At 48.8% G+C, this 20,083-nt stretch overlaps 1 protein-coding gene across 4 annotated transcripts in view; it reads left to right on the forward strand.

Moving 5' to 3' along the window:
• The window catches only part of KIF21B (kinesin family member 21B), a 493,467-nt gene that overhangs the window by 431,585 nt on the left and 41,799 nt on the right, over positions 1–20,083 (forward strand). For all 4 annotated transcript variants that reach the window (XM_078644203.1, XM_078644205.1, XM_078644204.1 and 1 more), the window contains 3 exons: positions 7,352–7,532; positions 8,809–8,973; positions 10,668–10,785. In XM_078644203.1, coding sequence (XP_078500329.1) covers positions 7,352–7,532; positions 8,809–8,973; positions 10,668–10,785 — 464 coding nt within the window. The remainder of the gene's footprint in view (positions 1–7,351; positions 7,533–8,808; positions 8,974–10,667; positions 10,786–20,083) is intronic.

Here is a 20,083-nt window from a genome sequence, read left to right on the forward strand (position 1 = left end):
CCCTACCACCACTTTGGCTTGAAAAGTCTTCTCTGGAACCCATATCTAAACCTAAGACACCTTTTCTCTTTATCCTTTAGCTGTCATTTGGTTGTCTGCTAAAGATGTCCACATGTTCTTTTGCAAAATGATATTGTTTTTAATTCACATGCTGTGCATATTCTGCCAGCTAGTGGTAAAGTCATCAATTGTCTTCTCTGTAGGCTGCTTCCCACCCCACTACCTCCCACCCCCTCCCCCTTTGTCGACCACCATTTGTGGTATGTCCATCCTGCTGTGACACAATGTTTTTTTTTTTTTATAAACTTTTTTATTGGATTTTGTATTTGCCATACAGGGTATACATCAATCAGAAAAAAGTTAATCTTTCCTTGACATTCATTGTTCACAGTCTCATGACGTAGATTTCGAGTCCATCGAGGCATTACCTATCTTGGTACATATAGTGTGCTGAGATGCGTGCCTGTTCGGAGATAGTTGGCGACATAGTGGCGTGTCTAGTTCTTGGGTGCAGCTGATGCACCCTCGCTGTCCATGAAAATAAAATCCATTTATGCAACCGAACTGGGGAGACATAACTCGGGGAGATAGGGCAAGGGACAATGGTATTAAGCAGGTCCAATTACACCTGAGGGTGACTCCTCTCAGGATGAGTGTAGCATTCCGCTTGGAGTAGTAGGTGAATGGTCTTGCTCGGGCAATGCTTGTGGGGTTCGGGGCATACCGGGGCCTGGCGCTGTCTGGGTGGCAGTTGGGGTTTCTGTGGGGGTGGCCTGTTCTTGTGTGAAGCTGTGGAGGAGCATCGACCACTCCATGGATATGGGATTGAGCTTCATGCCATGCGCTTCCTCCAGTCTAATAGCATCTTCCTTGGCAGCGCCCCATTTCTTGACCACACCCTACCATGCAGCTATTGGGGGACCGTCCGATGATTGCCAGTGTAGAGTAATGCTTCGCTTTGCTAGGAGTATGGCTAGTATCGCAAATCGTGTCTCCACCTTTCTCTGTTTGTGCCACTTAAATATCCCTAGGGCACTAGCCTCCCATGTGTTGAGCCCTGTCAGACCTGTGACTGCCAACAGTGTGGCGTGTACTTTTGCCCAAAAGGGTGCAGTATGGGGCAGGTCCATAACATATGGATGAATGTGGCGTCGGGTGTGTGGCAACGGAGGCAGTCAAACTGAGTCGTGGGGAAGAAGCGCTTGAGCCGCTCCGGCGTCAGATATGTGCGGTGTAGTATGTTAAATTGGATATTTTTGAATCGCTGATTACGTGACACTTTTTTGTGGCATTCCAGTACTGTGAGCCATTCTTTGTCATGTAGTGCCCAACCGATTACTCCTCCCACTTGAGTTGAAGCCGCGTTAGAGGCGTACTAGTAAGTTCCATGATCAACTTGGATATCCATGTGATCAGGTGTTTCCCTGCTCCCATGTTTAAGATTTTGTGCAGTACTGGGTGTGTTTTGGGTTCGCCATTCGTGAGGTCCCACATCTTCCTACAGTCGGTTATGACTTGCCTATGTAATAGGAACTGTCCTGCGGGGAGCCCGCTCTCTTCCGTCAAGCCCTCGAACGAAGTCAACTGGCCGTCAGTGAATAGGGCTTCTATCTCCGTTATAGCGTGTTCCGTCCACACTCACAATTCACCAGCTTCGTAGTGCCCTCATCCCTTAGGGGGGCCCGCTAGTGGTAAGGATGGGGAGTACATGGGTGCCGCTTTGGAGAGGCGATGGATTTGCAGCACACAGGATCTGGCCACTTTCACAAGCAGAGAGTGTGCCAGGTTAGATTTGGTCCCTGGAAAAAGCATCCAGGTTATCTTCGGAATTGTCCCCGCCCGTGCTTCCATTTCCTCTAAATGTCCTCCAGCCATCCAGCATTAGAGCCACTGTAGCTTCTCCACAAGGAATTAGTCTTCGAAGGATGGGGCCCCCAGCCCTCCCCTGTCTCGCGGCAGCTGCAGAGTCGTCAAAGCCAATCTACGGCGACCCTTCCCCCAGATCAGCGAGATCAGCAAGGAGTCGAGCTCTCACAAGAAGGGTCGCGGGGGGGATCACTGGGACATTTACAAAATAGTACAGAAGCCTATCATTTTGGATAGTGCTACCATTCCTATGAGGGCCAGAGGCAGTGTTCGCCAGAAGTTGATTTGGGTTTTTAAACCTCGTAGGGCACTGTAATGGTTTCCCTCCAGGAGATCGCTAGGCCTATGATAGAGTCTAATTCCCAAGTATCTCGGGGCATCCCCCTTCCAGGACAGTGTGGCATCTCCTACATTGATCTCGCAATGGGGTGCATCGGGGTGAAGGGGGTAGATAGTGGATTTGGTGCAGTTCACCCTTAATCCCGCTGCCTCCCCAAACTCATTAAGTGTGGCCCAAAGAGAAGTGAGGTCTGCTGTGATGTCCCTGACATAAATTAGGAGATCATTAGCATAGAGGGACACACTGTGCGTACATCCCTCAAGTTGTATACCCCATAATTCGCCCTCCTTCCTCAGTCAGATCACCAGCGGCTCCATTGCGGGGGCGAATAATATCGGGGAAAGAGGACATCCCTTGCGCATTCCCCACATTATCGGAATGGGGAGCGAGATATGCCTACCTATTCGAACCAGAGTGGTCAACTCGGTGTACAGCAACTTGATGTGTGCCATAAGTTGGGGCCCAACTCCCACCGCTTCAGAACCTCGAATAAGTGCTGCCAAACTAAGATATCAAAGGTCTTTTCGAGGTCCAGCACAAGGCATGCTACACGTGGGAATCTCCCCGCACATTGTCTTGGACCTGAAACAGCCTGCGAATATTCTGGGAGGTGTTCCTCCCGGGCACAAAACTACATTGGTCAGGGTGTACAAGACGGGGGAACACCTCTGTGATTTTGTCCGCTGGGATTTTTCCGAGTATTTTGTAGTTCGCAGTCAGCATGGTGATGGGGCGGTACGATGACCTGAGCAGTGGATCCCGGTCTAGTTTAGGAAACTTCACTAGCGTGAATTTGCGCATAGTCTTGGGGAGCATCTGCGCCTCTAGCGCTGCCTTATATACTATGTCTAATTGTGGGACTAGTTGCTGAGAGAATGTGGAGTAGAATTCTATGGGGAAGCCGTCGTGGCTGGGGGCTCTGTTTTTGGCTGGGTGGCGGATCGCATGTTTGATCTCGGTTACTGTGAGTTGTTCTTCCAGGGAGGCTCGGTCCTCCTCCGTCAGCTGCATTATAGCATCAGTGTCCAGCATCTTGTGGATATATTCCCCTCTGTCCTTAGCCGGTTCCCTATATAAATTCTCATAGTATTCATGAAAGGCCGTCAGACTGTTTGCTTGTGCATACAAAATCTCGCCTGCGGTTTTTCTGATACTGGTGATCGGCTGCGCCTGCTTGTCTTGTCTAATAAGCCATGCGAGCAAGGTACCAGCATAGTTTCCTTCATTATGGGCTCTAGTGGCGTGTGCACGAAAAATATACCTGCGTAGGTCTGCACAGGCTTCTGCGTATTTAGTCTTGGCCTCTGCCACTTGTGCCGGGGCATCTGCTGTTTGTCAGCTTCTTTGGACAGTCGCGCTACTTGCAGCTCTGTAGCTTGTACCGCCTGCTCTAGCATTTTCCGTACCCCCACGATTTGCCTAATGCATGCTCCCCGCAGGACCTCGTTGAAAGTGTCCCACTCAAGTGTTCTAGAGTTTGTGGTGCCTACGTTCTCAGAGAAGTTGTTTTTGATGTTTTCTTTTTGCTCATGCTGAAACACCGGGTCCTCCAGGCAATCTCGGAGGAGCCGTCATGTGGGAACCGGTGACCTCGGTGGGTGCCACCTGAGAGTCATGACTTGGGCGTTGTGGTCTGATATCACCCTACTTAAGTAGGTTAAGTTAGGTAAGTAGAATGTTGGATGAGGGGGAGGATTGCCCGTGTGCACATGAATCTGTCTAGACTTACGCGCAGATTATGGGGAATAGAGTGGAAGGATTAGAGTTTAGTTGTCGAGTGTGCATGATGCCAATCGTCAGTGACCAGTGATTAGTCTAGGTTTGAAATCGGGCTGTTTGTGCAAAGGCTTGTGAAGCTTTGGCGGGATCGATCTAGAACGAGGTCCAGGGAACACTTGTAATCCCCTCCCAACACCGACGGGGAAGGTGTGAATTGAGCCAAGTTATTCAACAAGGTCTCTCAGAATATTGTCTGATCTGCATTGGGGGCGTATATACTGCCTATTAGTATTGGCTGACCGTCTAGTAACCCCTCCAAGAACACATATCTCCTTTCAGGGTCTACCTTCTGGCCCATCTCCAGAAAGGGGATTCCTGGCCAGAGCCCTGGCCAGCACCCCTGGCATACGCTGAATAGGTCGTGGCACAGAAGGTGCCCTACCATTTCTTCTGGAGATTGTCTAGTTCCTCTTTTGCTACGGTTGTTTCCTGCAGTAAAATTACCTGTGCTTGCTGGTGCTTGATATATGCATAGATAGCATAGCGCTTTCTAGCCGTGTCACACCACAGTGATTTACCTCAGTAAACATGGAGGAACAAGGTCACATGTGCTATCCAAGCTGACTCACGACATTTTCAAATGGGCAAACTTAGAAAAACATTACACTAATAGCCATACACCTGCAAGGCATGCAAAACATAGAAGCAGACAGGCTATGGAGACAAATGAACGCCTCGCACAAATGGGAGCTAAAGAAAATAATAGTGAAAAGTGTTAGTTTGGAAAGGGCATGCTACAAATAGAACTACTTAAAACTCAGGAAAACTGCCAAACCTTCACATCTAGGTACCCACAGCACCTGTCCCAGGAGAATGCCCAATCAAGGGCTTAATTTGAGCAATGGTTGCAGGTGGAACCAGTACTTATTTTTCAGGGTCAGACTTTGACCGAGAGCAAGAGTGAGAAAAAACGCAAATGAGGGAAAAGAGGAAGAGAAAGCTGGAAAATCAGTAACAAAATATGGAAGAAGGAAAGCAAAATCCTGCATAGGTGAAATAATGGGGAAGGAAGTGTATAGTGGTGGATAAAAAAACATTAGGTGGAATGAAGATTAAATACCATTTGTATTCAGCAACCCGACATTCAGCAGTGCTGGCTGCGGGCTTCTGAAAAGACCTTGGGTGGCTCTGGCACTTATTATTTTACAAGTTAAGCACTGGCACCTGTCAAAAGATTTGTCAAGGAGATTTGCATGCACCTTTCCTCAAATCCCATTAATACCATTAGTGTTAGACAAGCACAGTTAGACACACATGCTAGGAATCATAATTGCACCACAGTGGGCATTACAGACATGGTTTTGTTTTCAGATCTTGTGGAGATATGCATGGGAATGGTGATGAGGTTACCAGCTTTCCCATACCAGTTAACTATACAGAAAGGTAAAATCTGCCACCTGGAGCCAGCTAGCCTCACCTTGGTGGCATGGCTCCTGAGGACTTAGAGTTTGCACACCCAGGACTTCCACAAAGAAGCATGGAGGTCATAAAAGTAGCCTTAACTACATAAAAATGCTACATGGCCAAGCAGAACAGGGTTATCCACGGATTTAACAGAGAAGGCCTCATAGACAATAGGGCAAGGGCATTTGTTATTAGAATGACTCAACTGCTAGATGATAATCTTTCTTACCAACATTAAAGGTTCAACTATCACCCATAGTGGAATATGCTAGGGACGACAGGGGAAGAGGTTTCTTCCAGACACCAGTCATCAACAGATTCCTGGAGGGTACAAAGAGGGTGGCACCGCCACAGTCAGCACCCACACACATTTGGAACCTAAACACAAAGCTCACACCTGATGGAAGAGCCTTTTGAAATTGCTGCGTTAGGAGAACAATGATTTGCTACCTGCATGAAACAAAACAGACCATGAAGGGGAAGCCAGTTCTTAGTTTTCTTTGGACCAGCAAATAAAGGCTCATTCATGTCAAAGGGGACCATCACACAATGGATAGTGAGAATGATCCAAACATTGTATAAGTAAGCAGGGTTAACACTTCCTATTCCTTCATTTTCAATCTTGCCTGCTCTTCTATTCTTTTGCTTTTTGTGTATTTCTACCATCCATCCACACCTCTCTTCCTCCTTTTCTCAACTCTAGCTAGAGAGTTTTGTGGTTAATGTGTGCCCCGAAGTTATGGTGTAAGAAGCATTTATTGCATACCCCTTAGATATACCCCTTAGATATACTGTGCACCATTCGTTTTTGAGAAACAATCTATTAGCATTATTTGTAATTAATGCGACTCTGTTTTCTTTTCATGCTGCTTCTTCATTGCCTCATCCTGTATGTGCTCCTTTGCCAGAACATCCTCTTTGCACTATTCAGCTTGCACTTACACCTTCTCTTTTATTGTTTCTCCCTCTTCTTTTGCAAACTATGACTTATTTGAGTGTCCTTGTCTAAATCATATCTGTATCTCATTTAGATGTTGTGATATTCTCTCAACTGTTTATAGAACTATTTATAGAACTATGTAACAAAAAATTAAATAAAAACATAAATCACCACCCCAATCCCATGTGTTCTATAGACAATTTCCTAATAGCGAAGGAGCCAGTATCAGTCTCCTGCCAGACAGCTGTTTCAATCTGTTTTCATATGTAGTGTAACTCTCTGAGAAAGGCAGCACCTTCAGTCCAATTCGTCACCCAATAATATCCTGATCAGAAAGTGGCATGAAGCCACTGAAGGATAGTTCTCAAAACATGACATAGTACACCTTCGTGAAGATAACTGCTCTCTACCACCTTCGACCGCCCTTAATGTACACCGCAAATCATGCCCCTGTACAGTTCTTAAACACAAGACTATTGACAGCTGCACAAATCATTGGTTTGCTAACCATAGAGCAGAGTAGGGATTTATTTGATAGTGTTACAAGGCTCATTTTTGGAATTTCAGATTTGAAAAAAATTTAACCCAATTTCGAAGACACTGCCTTTTGTCTTTCTGAAGCAACAAAGGATTTCTATCTTAATCACGGGACATGTTTTTTGTGGTGTGCTGTCCAGACCTGTGATTAAATCAATCTGCCTATGAGTCAGAGAAAGAGTTGGGGATCTGCTCTTCGATTATTGCTCATTTCATAGAGTCAGAATGGGAGTTTATAGAGCTGATGTTTACATGCGAGTGCACAATTCTTCTCTTTCATGCAAAATGTCGGGAGGAGGAAGCATAGGTAAGGAGAGAGGAAAGCCAGAATATTGAATGGGTGATAAATAAACTGCTAGAGAAGAAGAGATTGGCAGTGACACAGAGTGATCGGATAGTGGTCCTATGAAGAGGGAAGGCTTGTGATGAGTGTTGTAGAGATCTATTAACGCAGTGACTGATTTTTGATTCTCCTCCATCATCAGATCGAACCTGTAAGATGTGGAATTTGGTAACTGGGCAGGAAATTGCCACCTTGAAGGGCCATCCAAACAACGTGGTCTCTGTCAAGTACTGTAGTCACTCCAGCCTGGTCTTTACTGTGTCAACTTCTTACATCAAGGTTTGGGACATCCGGGACTCTACTAAGTGTATCCGCACACTCACGTATGTATCATATGGAGGTTATGGACTATAACTGTCCGGAATATGCTTTCCAGTCTTTGAGAAAATGTGGTCTCTTTCGATAGGTGTGCAAGATGAGATATAGAACATAGATTTAATTCGGGTAGGGTCCGGCTCTATGGAACAGAGGATCTGGGTTTAAATAGCCCTTCTCCTAGAGGTATTAGAACTTTGCTCCTTCCTGAACCAGCCGCTCGACTTTGTGCCTCAGTGTACTACATGTAATCCAAGAAGGCCCTCAAATTCACTGTGGAGTTTCTTTCAGCCATGTTAAGTTACAGTGAACAATAGAGACTAGTGAAAAGCATATACAACGCCTATGGCAGCACAGCCAGCAGTGTTTCCTTAGATTTACGACTACAGACAACCAGGCCTCAAGCATTTGGAAAGTACAATGCCATCCTACCACTGTGATCTGAGGATCGCCCAATATTTCAGTCCTGGCCATTCTTCCTCTGATAGCTGCACCCAGGGACAACTACTCACTATTTTGCAGAGCCAGCTAGAGTAGGAATGCAGCATGGGAAATCCTAGTCTCTGCCACAGATTCATTTCCGAGCTTCCATGATCTGTATTCATTTGTGATACTGCAGGAATTATAACTTGTTGAATGCAGTTTTATTTTATAACAATGATGTGGCTGAACAAGGGTGCATGTAAGAGAATGGCAGGCTTATCAAGGTTTCTGCTGCTGTTGGTACAGACACCACAGAAGCGTAGTGTTCATTTAACCGAAGATGGACAGAGGCATACTGCTCTAGTGGTTAACAGGCAATATCTAAGAATGGTGTCCATGCACTGTATAGGGAGGTGGCTCCCTGTCTTCCGTAGCTTACAGGAACACAAGGTATGATCCAGATAGAGTTAGGAAGGGACAAGTTGCTCGCCAACCCTGCAGAAACTCAGCCACACCAGCCAGTGGGGTCTGAGGGGATGAGACCAAGAAACAAAGCAAAAGTATATGAATTAGATCATTGGGAGCTGTAGGAATGTAGTCTTTATGCAAAGTGGTTTTAAATCAGAAACGTGATCTATAACTGTTCACTAACAAACTGTTGTCAAAATGTAGTCCGCATGCAAATGGTGTTCCAAATCATGAAACCTTATTTATAACTAATTCTGAATTTAGCTGCTGGGAGTGAGGTAAACTATAGATAGTTCTCCAAAGAATCACTGTCTCAGATTCTGAATGCTTTATATCTTTTTGTTCTAACTCACAAGAATCTGTTCATGCCTTTAAATGAATGTATTCACTTAGATCCTCAGGTCAGGTGTTCAGTGGCGATGCCTGCGCTGGGACAACCACACGCACCATCACCAGTGCCCAGGGTGAGCAGCAGATCAACCAGATTGCCCTGAACCCAAATGGAACCACGCTGTACTCTGCAACAGGGAACTCTGTCCGGATCTGGGAGCTGAACAGGTAACTTGTGATCGGATGTGTGGTTAGTGTGTCTTATAGCTTGATGGACACATGCTGTGTGAGGCTGGGCACAGCAGGCATTAGAATGAGGTGTTATGGGGGAACACGCAAGTCGGAGCGTAGACAACTAGATATGAAACGAGAATTAGAGATGGTTGAGTTTGTTCCCAGTGCCTTCAAAAGCGTTTTTCCTTTTCAACTTTAAATGTAATCAATGCACACAGGTTGTAGGAGGGGGGGCTCAGAAATAAACTCCGAATGTGGTTTGTAAATGAGTTTATTTCTGTGTCCTCCCCCTCAATCTGTGCACATTGTACACTTCTGATCTTTAATAGGAAAAATGCTTTAGAAGGCTCTTAGAACTAACTCCGCTATCTCCAATCCTCACTCCGCATCCAGATGTCTATGTACCAAAAGTAATAGCACTATATCAGAGTATGCATGTGAAATCTAGCATGAAAATACATTCTGTGCATTGTAAATGATGCACAAAAATTTAATTTATAAAATCCTCTTACGCTTTAAAGATTGACTATGTAAGACACATCAATTCATAGCATATATTGATCTCTTTGGTCATTTACATATCATCTATGTGTGCCCACCATTCATCCAACATCTGCATCTTTTCCTCCTGGCGCTGCCTGGCGCCTCCACATGTTTTACTACTCAACATCTGCCTTAAAGAGCGACACTATATTTAAAAAAGCTTCCCTCCGAAGAATTAAAGAATGAAAACACTTTACTTTCTCCTTTTGGAAATCCTGCTTGTGAAAAATGGATCTGCGGCCCGTAGAACGCAGTGAGAGAGAGAGGGTGCTGAAATAGTGGTCTTTGTGGAACAAGCCATCCATCACTTGGGTCCTCGTGATAGTCTTTATAGGGCTTGGAGTTCTATCTTTGTATCCTATCTACCATCACAGCACAGGTTGTACACAATAAGATTTTACTAAGTAGAACTTCATACAAGCTGATGTTTTGTTTGTAGAATTTGAAAGGCAAAAATAATGTGCAGGAATAAATCTGGTTTTCCAAATAAATATATTTATTGTTGTGAGTATATTATCTTTAAAAGGGTCCTCCAGTATATTATGTACAACATGTCGCAGAACAAAAGCTGGGCCAAGATGACCTCATCAAATAAAGGGAACTGTAAGGGTACCTATTGGTGTGATTGTAAGCAATGTAGAAATGGGTAAAGAGAACTGTTCGTATTCCAATGATTGGGCCCTTTAAACAGATAGACTGATGTTGGTTGTATGATGTAACAACCCGTGTTATTACAACGCGTGCTGTTACATCGCAGTCGTTACAACGACTGCATTTTACCACGCTATGCCTTTACAACGCAAGTCTTTACATCGACTTGCGCTAGGTGGCGTGCTAACATTAAAAAAGTGTAATTTACTATTCCAACTCCAGTCCACTTATCAGTGGGGAAGGTGTTGGGATAGTAAACTACACCATTTTTAATGTTAGCACGCCATCTAGCACAAGTCGATGTAAAGACTTGCGTTGTAATGGCATAGCGTTGTTACATTCGGTCGTTGTAACAACCATGATGTAACAGCATTGCGGTGTACTGACCGCCTTGTTAAGGATGTTTCCCCTGATGTTTCTGGGCATGATAGGCTAAAACCATCCTGCTCACTTGATGTCGTTCTTGACACTGCTATCTCTGGTTTCCTCTACAGATTGCAGCCTTTAGGGAAGCTGATCGGCCACATAGGGCCCGTGATGTGCCTGACTGTGAACCGGACCCCCAGTAACCATGACCTGGTGGTCACAGGCTCCAAAGATCACTATGTCAAGGTAAGTTAACTCATGATGTGGCATGTACAATTGTTCTTCAGTGACAAACGGTTAGGGCAAAGACACAAGTCCTAGCAGCTAATCTAAGCGTTCCCAAAGCCAAACTGGGTGACCTTTACCCCTTTTTTCAGGTTCCAGATTTTGCTGTGCAGAGAATACCATTGTATCAATGGGAAACATTTAGCAAAACAGGTGAACTTGCATAGATTTGTTTGTTCTGCATCACTAAATATGCAGAAAAATATTTCCAGGTGTTACTGCAATTTCACGGAAGTGGCTGACAGGTACATTTCTTAGTAAAACAAACCTAAAATATTTTCTCCTAAACATTGATGTAAAATGTGTCATAAAACGTAGAAAGTTTGCTAAACATAAGAAAATATTTATGTTGAAGAGCTTAACAAAACGTTATCCATGTTTTCTTCTAAATAACCCCCATAAGAAAAATTCTACTTTAATGCTAATTACACTCGAGTGTTCAGTTGTCTCAAAGCCATTAGTGTCTCAAAAGAAAAATGTACTGACCAGCAGGAATGCCCCCTTACCGATTTGGGTATTTTATGATCATGGACATTTTGTAGTTCTACAAATCATGAAAAGCATGAAAATCAACAAATTTCCTTCCTAGTGTCTGACCCCTGAGTACAGACTTCTGATGAGCGCCTGAGCATCTCTCTCGGTAACCTAGCAACAAGACTACAGTGTGCACCATCACTGCTGATATCCTTCACTTAGCACTGATCTATGAGCTCAAGCTGCAGGGACTCGGCTTTTTCCTCTCCATCAGGACCAAAGAGATAGGATTTCACACCACAGCTCTATACACAGTCATTTCGGGAGTTTCATAAGGAACATGAATTACAAGTATATACACACATTCATGAAAGCAGTTACATATAATGACATCGGTTGAAACTATTTTCATATTTAATTTGTCATATTGAAGGCGTAAGTGTACCAGAGCAGTTAGCGGCACAACTGCCCAAGGTCTGGTATGAGGCTTTTCACCTTGAGGTGATTTCTATATTTCTGTGTACATTACAAGTACTAAAGATGAAATGTAAAATAAGTCATTTCTACTCATGGAAAATAAGTTCCTTGCTTCTGTGGTGACTTATTTGCAATGTTTTGAAAAGCCTTTCAAAGCTTTAATTAAACACTATTTTATGAATATGTGCAACCAGTTTACAGAGCCTGGGGGCGGAGTCATAGTTCATCTACTAAATATGACTTTCAGATTTGAGTCCATCAGGAGATATTTACAGCAACCAGGCATCAAGCAGTCACCTCTGCACACAAGGACATCATATGCGGTGTACCACAAGGATTATTCTTTAGCCCACCCTGTTCACATCTACATGACCCTCCCCTCACAGACGTCATCAGATCCCACTGACTCAATATAATTTAGAATGCAGATGACACTCACCTAATCCTCTCACTCACAGAGGACCCCTCCAATGCCAAAACTCACTTCTGACCGAGGTAGCCAAATAGATGAGAGACAACTGCCTCAAACTCAACTCCAAGAAAACAGAAGGGCTGTTCTTTGGGAAGAACACCTCTGCATGTGACCACAGCTGGCAGCCAGCAGAACTCGGACCTACTCCAGCCAACCATGCATTCAACCTAGGCATTATCCTTGATAATGATCTGACCATGAAATGACATATAGATGCAGTTGCCTCCTCCTCCACACCCTTCGCATGCTCCAAGGAATCTTCAGATGGCTCCCAATCAATACCAGACAAAACGCAATGCAGGCCCTCGTCACCAGCCGCCTGGACTACGGTAATGCTCTCTACACCGGAATCTCCACCCAGCTCCTCAGAAGACTCCAGACCACACAGAACTGTGCAGCCAGGCTCATCCTGGACCTCCCTAAATGGACCCACAAAACTCTTCACCTCAGAAACCTCCACTGGCTCCCCATCCAGAAAAGATGCCAGTTCATGCCTAGAAAGCTCTTCATGACCAAGGACCATTCTACATCAACCATGGACTGAACCTCCATCTGCCCACAAGACTCCTGCGCTCCGCCCCACTCACCCTCACATGCACACCCCACATCTGTCGCAGCAGGGGCCACTCCTTCTTCTACATCGCCACCAAGACCAGGAACAACTTGCCAGTCCACCTCTGAACATCACCCACCCTAGCGGACTTCAGAAAGAAACCAAGACCTGGATTTTTTATGGAGACTTGGCACCCTCAGCGCCCTGATAGCTAAGGGGTGACAGTGCTGCACTTTAAGATGATTGATTGATTTATTGATACACTGGTATTTGTTATTTTTTAGTTATCAGGGCCTCTGAGCAGATTATGACGCTCTCTCTTTAGTCTAACTGTATTCCTAAATTTATATTCCAAGTTTTATACATAAGGATATAAGTTGTTCTCTACCTAGGGTGGTGGGGGTTATATCTGAAAGAAACAGGTTAGTATTAGATTCCTTACCTTAGAATAACCCCAGGCGTCAGTCTGGATCCGGAAACTTTTGCGTAGCAGTACCCCTGCGCGTCGGTAGGCGTCGTCTGCAGGCGTCCCCTGCGGCTCCGCGTCGTCGGCGTCGTGCGCCGTGATGACGTCGCTGGAGTATATAGACGCCGCCTCCGCGCGCTGACGTCAGTTCTTCTTTTTTCCGCGCCAGTTAGCGCAGATCCGAAGAGCAGTACTCCGGTCTTTTGACCAAGTGTTTGTAAAAACTAAATCTTTCTACGGTGCCGGTAGGATGCCTGGATTTAAGAGTTGCGACGAGTGCGACCGCATGATGTCGGTCACCGACCACCATCGACTCTGCCTCCGGTGTCTGGGCGCGGACCACGACGTGGAGTCCTGCGTCGACTGTCGGGCCTTGACTGGAAAAGCTAGGCGGGAGCGGTCCCGCAAGCTTCTTGAGCTCTGGGTGTCGGCCCCGCGTCGAGAGCGGTCCCGGTCCGGTCGGAGGTCGAGGGAGCGGTCGAGGGAACGATCGCGGAGCCGCCATGGGCGCTCCGGGAGTCGCCACCATTCCTCCGGTTCGTCAGGTAAGCACAAGAAGTCGGGGCGTCGCCATCGCACCCCCGACTCCCCCCGCCGCCCGCGTGATGCGGCCGGGGGCTCGGGCCCCACCCCCGCGGCCCCGCGTGGGTCGCCGACGCCGTCTACCCCATACCCGTCGGTCCCTGGGGAAGGCGCGTCGCGTGAGGAGATCGAGGCCTTCCTCATTGCTATGAGGGCGAGGTCTCCTCCGGCGGGGCCTACGGCGCCTGCGGGCCCGTCGGTCCCGTCTGGGGGCCCGAGTGGTTCGGGTGCTCCTGCCCCGACGCCGCCGGTGGCTCCGGCCCCGGCGCCGCTGGTTCCCTCTGGTTCGTCGCCGGCTGGTCTCCCGGCCTCTCCGGCGTCGGTTCCTGTGGGCCTACCCGTGGTACCGCCCCCGCGTGGTGCAGCGACTCCGCCGTCGGCTCCGGCCGGCGTCGGGTCCCCGGCACCGACGCCGCGCGGCGCCACCTCCATTTCCTCCCCGACTCCGGACGCGGAGTCGGACCGGCGTCGGCCGACGCCGGATCCGACGCCGATGGGGCCCGTTGACCCCGATGTCTATATCGTCGACCCAGAATATGGGTATGATGAGGATGAGTATGGAGAGGGTTGGGAGGGGTCTGAGGACCCTCTATCCCGTGCCTGCCAGTATGATGTGGACTGGGTAGGTGATCTGGGTGATGCCAGTGGCCTGGACGAGTCGCCCAACCCTGGGTTTGTCTCCCCGTCCCCTGTGGCGTCTGAGGCAGGTGCTGCCTTTTCGGTGGTCCTGATGAGGGCTGCCAAGGCCTTGCACCTTGAGCTCCCCGTTGCGAAGGTCAAACCGAACATTCTGACCGAAGTGTTTAAACCGCAGTCATGCCCCCAGGAGCCTCTGCTGCCGTTTAATGAGGCCCTGACGGATGTCCTTTTGGGCACCTGGTCCAGGCCCGCTTCTGGTGCGCCGGTTGACCGGAATGTTGCAAGGCGTCACCGTCCATGCTCGGACGACCCTGCCTTTTTATCCACCCATCCCTCCCCGGAGAGTCTGGTGATCCAGGCCTCCACTTCGCAGTCCGCATTTCCGTCGGCTCCGCCCGATCGGGAATCAAAGCGGTATGACCAATTTGGTAAAAAGGTCTTTTCCTCTTTGAGCGCTGGACTGCGGTCTTGTAATACCGCGTGCCTCTTGGGCCGCTACACCCACTCCCTGTGGGATACGGTCGACGAGTGTCTGCCGCAATGCCCCCAGGAGGTGCGGGACAAGCTCACCCGGGCCTTAGTTGAAGGCCGGGATGCGGCGCGGTACTCGATCCGTTGTGGTCTTGACACGACCGACTCGCTGGGTCGGGCGATGTCCACAACGGTGGCGATTCGTCGCCATGCTTGGCTGAGATCTGCCAACTTCTCGCCAGATGTCCAAAATTCACTCATGGACATGCCATTTGATGGCAGTCGCCTGTTTGGTGACAAAGCGGACCACGCGCTGGAGCGCTTCAAGGACTCCAGGGTCACGGCCAAGTCCTTGGGTCTTTCGACCCAGCGCCAGCAGACGGGTTCGTTTCGGCCCTTTCGTGGCCAAGGGAGGGGAGGTCCCACACGTGCTGCCAGCCACGCGACGCAGAGCGCTCCCCAGCGCGGTGGCGGCCGTGGTTTCCGCCGTGGTGGCGGTAGAGGCCAGCGGCGTGGTCAGTCCACGCCTCCCTCCGCTGCTGCGTCCAAGCCTTCCTAGTCCGAGCTTTCGGGCTCACGTGACGCCAGTGGGTGGCAGGGTTCGCCATCACCACTCCCGCTGGCGCGCGATAACATCGGACAGGTGGGTGCTGCAGCTTGTCCGAAGGGGCTATGCCCTCCCCTTCGAGTCCACTCCTCCAGCCATGCCACCGCAGAACCACCGTGTGTCGGGGGACCACTTGACACTTCTGCAGGAGGAAGTTACAGCCCTCTTGGCCAAGGGGGCCATCGAGCGCGTTCCTGGGCCAGAAGTAGGGTGTGGTTGCTACTCCCACTACTTTCTGGTGCCCAAGAAGGACAAAGGAGGCCTGCGTCCTATCTTGGACCTACGGAACGTCAACGGCTTCCTCCGGAGGGAGAAGTTCAAGATGTTGACTTTGGCTCAGGTCTTGGCTGCTCTAGACCCACAAGACTGGATGGTAGCGTTGGACTTGCAGGATGCGTATTTTCACATCCCCGTCCTGCCGGCCCACCGGCGTTACCTGCGGTTCACGGTAGGCCACGAGCACTTTCAGTTTATCGTGCTCCCCTTCGGCCTTACCAGCGCCCCACGGGTGTTCACGAAAGTGATGGCGGTGGTCGCAGCTCATCTGCGCCGGTTAGGGGTGTCAGTCTTCCCCTACCTCGACGACTGGTTGTTGAAGGCGGGCTCGCCCCAGACAGTCGTCCACCACCTTCAGATGACGGCAGACCTCCTGCACGAGCTGGGGTTTTCCATCAATGTGCCGAAATCACACCTGTGTCCCTCTCAAAAGCTCCTTTTCATCGGAGCGGTTCTCGACTCGGCGCAGTTTCGGGTTTATCCCCCGGAACGGCGGGTCCGGGATATTCAGGCTCTGATTCCCATCTTTCAGCCGTTATCCCGGGTTTCGGTCAGGTTGACGCTGCGGCTTCTGGGGCTGATGGCCTCCTGCATCCTACTGGTGCATCACGCCAGGTGGCGGATGCGGGCTCTGCAGTGGGACCTGAAGTTTCAGTGGGCCCAGCATCAGGGCAACCTATCCGACCATGTCCTGATCTCGGAGGGCACTGCGAGACAGTTGCAGTGGTGGCTTACGGACCGCGATTGGGTCAGAGGCAGATCCCTCTCCCTTCCCCAACCGGAGCACGTGGTTGTGACGGACGCGTCCCTCCAGGGCTGGGGTGGCCACTTGGGAGAGGCGGAGATCAGAGGCATCTGGTCTCCGGCGGAGTCCCGGCTCCATATCAACATGTTGGAGCTACGGGCGATTCGCCTAGCACTGAAGGCATTCCTCCCCTTTGTCAACGGGAGTGTAGTGCAGGTGTTCACGGACAACACCACCGCCATGTGGTACTGCAACAAACAGGGCGGTGTGGGGTCGTGGACCCTTTGCCAGGAGGCTCTGCGTCTCTGGCAATGGCTGGAACGTCAGGGCGTGACTCTGACGGTTCAACACCTGGCAGGTTCTCTGAACGCCAGGGCGGACGAACTCAGCCGTCGGTGCTCGGTGGATCACGAATGGCGTCTGAACTCGGACGTGGCGAAAGGCCTCTTTCAGCAATGGGGAGAGCCTTGGTTAGATCTATTCGCCACAGAAGAGAACGCGCAATGTCATCAGTTCTGCGCGTTGGAGTTTCCAAGACGGCACTCGCTCGGCGACGCCTTTCGGCGCGAGTGGAGTTGCGGTCTGTTGTACGCCTTTCCGCCTATACCACTTCTGCCCAGAGTGCTGAAGAAGATCAGGCGCGACCGGGCCCAAGTTATCCTTGTGGCTCCGGACTGGGCTCGAAGGTACTGGTATCCCGAGCTACTCAGCATGACAGTCGGTCCCTCGATCCGCCTGCCCCTTCAGGAGGACCTTCCGTCGCAGCAGCAGGGGACGGTCCTCCACCCGAACCTGTCCAGTCTCCACCTCCATGCTTGGAGATTGAGCGGCGACAGTTGAGGCCATTTGACTTGCCTCCTGAAGTCTGTGATGTTATTCTGGCAGCCAGGCGTCCCTCCACAAAGTCGGTATACGCCTGCCGGTGGAACAGATTTGTGGCATGGTGCACAGCAAAGGCTGTGGACCCCCTTTCTGCCCCTCTGTCTGAGGTTCTCCTCTTCCTTCTTTCCCTTGCCCAGCAGGGCTCTGCTCTGGGCACTATCAAGGGCTATCTTTCTGCCCTTTCCGCCTTCTTAAGGCTACCTGATCAGCCATCTTTATTCAAGTCCCCTATTGTATTACGATTCTTGAAAGGCATCACGCACATGTATCCACCTGCTCCGTTCGTGATGCCTCAGTGGGACTTGAACCTGGTTCTGACTTTCCTGATGTGTGCTCCCTTTGAGCCTCTTCATTCCTGTCCTCTCCGTCTTCTCACTTTAAAGACGGCCTTCCTGGTTGCCATCACCTCTGCCAGGAGAGTGAGTGAGCTCCAGGCCCTTTCTATTAAACCTCCTTTCTTGTCTGTTCATCCTGACAAGGTGGTTCTTCGGACTAGACCTTCTTTCCTGCCCAAGGTAGTCTCTGCTTTTCACATTGGGCAGTCCATCACCTTGCCTTCCTTCTTCCCGCCTCCGCATCCTTCAAAGGATGAAGAGCGGCTCCATCGTCTGGACCCAAAACGTGCGCTTTCATTTTACATGGATCGCACACGCCAGTTCCGGGTGGATGACCAACTGTTTGTTGGCTACGTGGGTGAGAAGAAGGGAAGGGCGGTACAGAAACGAACCATCTCTCGGTGGGTCGTCCTGTGCATCAAAGCATGCTACTCTTTGGCTCGGAAGGAGCCTCCTGTTGGGCTGAGGGCCCATTCCACTCGGGCTACGGCGGCTACTACTGCCTTGGGCCGGGGAGTCCCTTTGCAGGACATTTGCCAGGCGGCTACGTGGGCCTCGCTGCACACCTTTGCGAGGCACTACTGCCTGGACAGTCAAGTCCGGAGGGATGGCTTCTTTGGCCGTTCGGTCCTCCAGGACTTTCTGGTGTAGGTTGTATTGGTTCGCAGACCCACCACCGGGGTTGGTATTGCTGGGGTATCTATTCTAAGGTAAGGAATCTAATACTAACCTGTTTCTTTCAGATGAACAAGTTACTTACCTTCGGTAACGATATATCTGTAAGAAACAGTAGTTAGTATTAGATTCCTTACCGCCCCACCCGTCCTCCCCGTTCTGCGAACTGATACCTAGGGTTAAGGACATCCCTTTCAGGGCCCTAGTTTCAAATGGCACCAGTGTTAGTTCTCACATGGCTCTGCGTGTTCTGGCGCGGAAAAGCTGTGTGCAAAGAACTGACGTCAGCGCACGGAGGCGGCGTCTATATACTCCAGCGACGTCATCACGGCGCACGACGCCGACGACGCGGAGCCGCAGGGGACGCCTGCAGACGACGCCTACCGACGCGCAGGGGTACTGCTACGCAAAAGTTTCCGGATCCAGACTGACGCCTGGGGTTATTCTAAGGTAAGGAATCTAATACTAACTACTGTTTCTTACAGATATATCGTTACCGAAGGTAAGTAACTTGTTCGATTTGATTTGTACAAATATGCTGTCAATACATTTCTTCTATTCTGACTGCTTTATTAGAATACAACATCATACAATCCTTGTAGAAATACATTCTCAATACTTTTGCTAGCAACAGATTCAAAAGTTGATAACATGCTATATTTCTTTATCTGTATGTTTACATTTGTTATAAGTGTATCTGCCTCAAAGTCCTAGTTGCATATGCACCTGCAATCCTCTCCCATAAGAGCCGACCTCAGTATCATGAAAGACTTTCCAAATAAATAAGATTGGATAATGTGGAGAGGAACTTTATTTGGACCACTTTACATGAAAGATTTAGATCATGCAGTCATTGATGTACAATCAGAACAACTTCATTGTCTTAATTAGCTTTTGAGTTTTCAAAAGGTTCAATTTGAAACTTTGGTGTGAACCTTCCATTCTTTCAATGATACTGAGCACATCAAAAGTGTGGAAAACACAATTTTTTCTGGAAGACCAGTGAGTGAAATTTCTTCTAGAACTAAAGGTTCCCCTTGGGTTATACATTTTTAAAGGAAACGCATAAATCTGAATGTGTTAAGCTCCATAACTTCCACACACACTCATGCAGAAACCCACAAACCACCCTCAAGTATATTGGTTCAACAGAAAAAGGCATGAAGAATCAATAAACATCAGTCTTCTCTCTCCGCAGTTGCCAGCACCATGTATCTCCCATGAGACTTTTTTTTCAGTTCCTCATCTTGTTTTCCAGTTATTCTCTCTTTTTACCAATCTTTGACTCTTTCTCAACCACCTACCCTATTTCTACTGATCTAGTCTTCCCTTGAACTAGTGTGTACCTCCTCATCCTGAACTTCTGCTATCTCCACATACCGGTCTCTCTTCACTATATTCCCTTTTTTACTGCTTATTCCCTTACCTCTCCATGTTTACCCACACTTCTCCAGCCATCGCCAGGGTACTTTTATCTAGTCTCGACTCGTTCCACTTTCTTCCTGCTTCAGACTGTCACTGTCATTGAAGGACGTGAACACAACCATGTGATGACAATTCCAAAACATAAAACATATGCGATTTACTAGAGTTTGTCTTGAGGTG

The sequence above is a fragment of the Lissotriton helveticus genome, chromosome 5_1 (assembly GCF_964261635.1).
Source record: "Lissotriton helveticus chromosome 5_1, aLisHel1.1, whole genome shotgun sequence".
In the NCBI taxonomy this organism is placed as follows: Eukaryota; Metazoa; Chordata; class Amphibia; order Caudata; family Salamandridae; genus Lissotriton; species Lissotriton helveticus.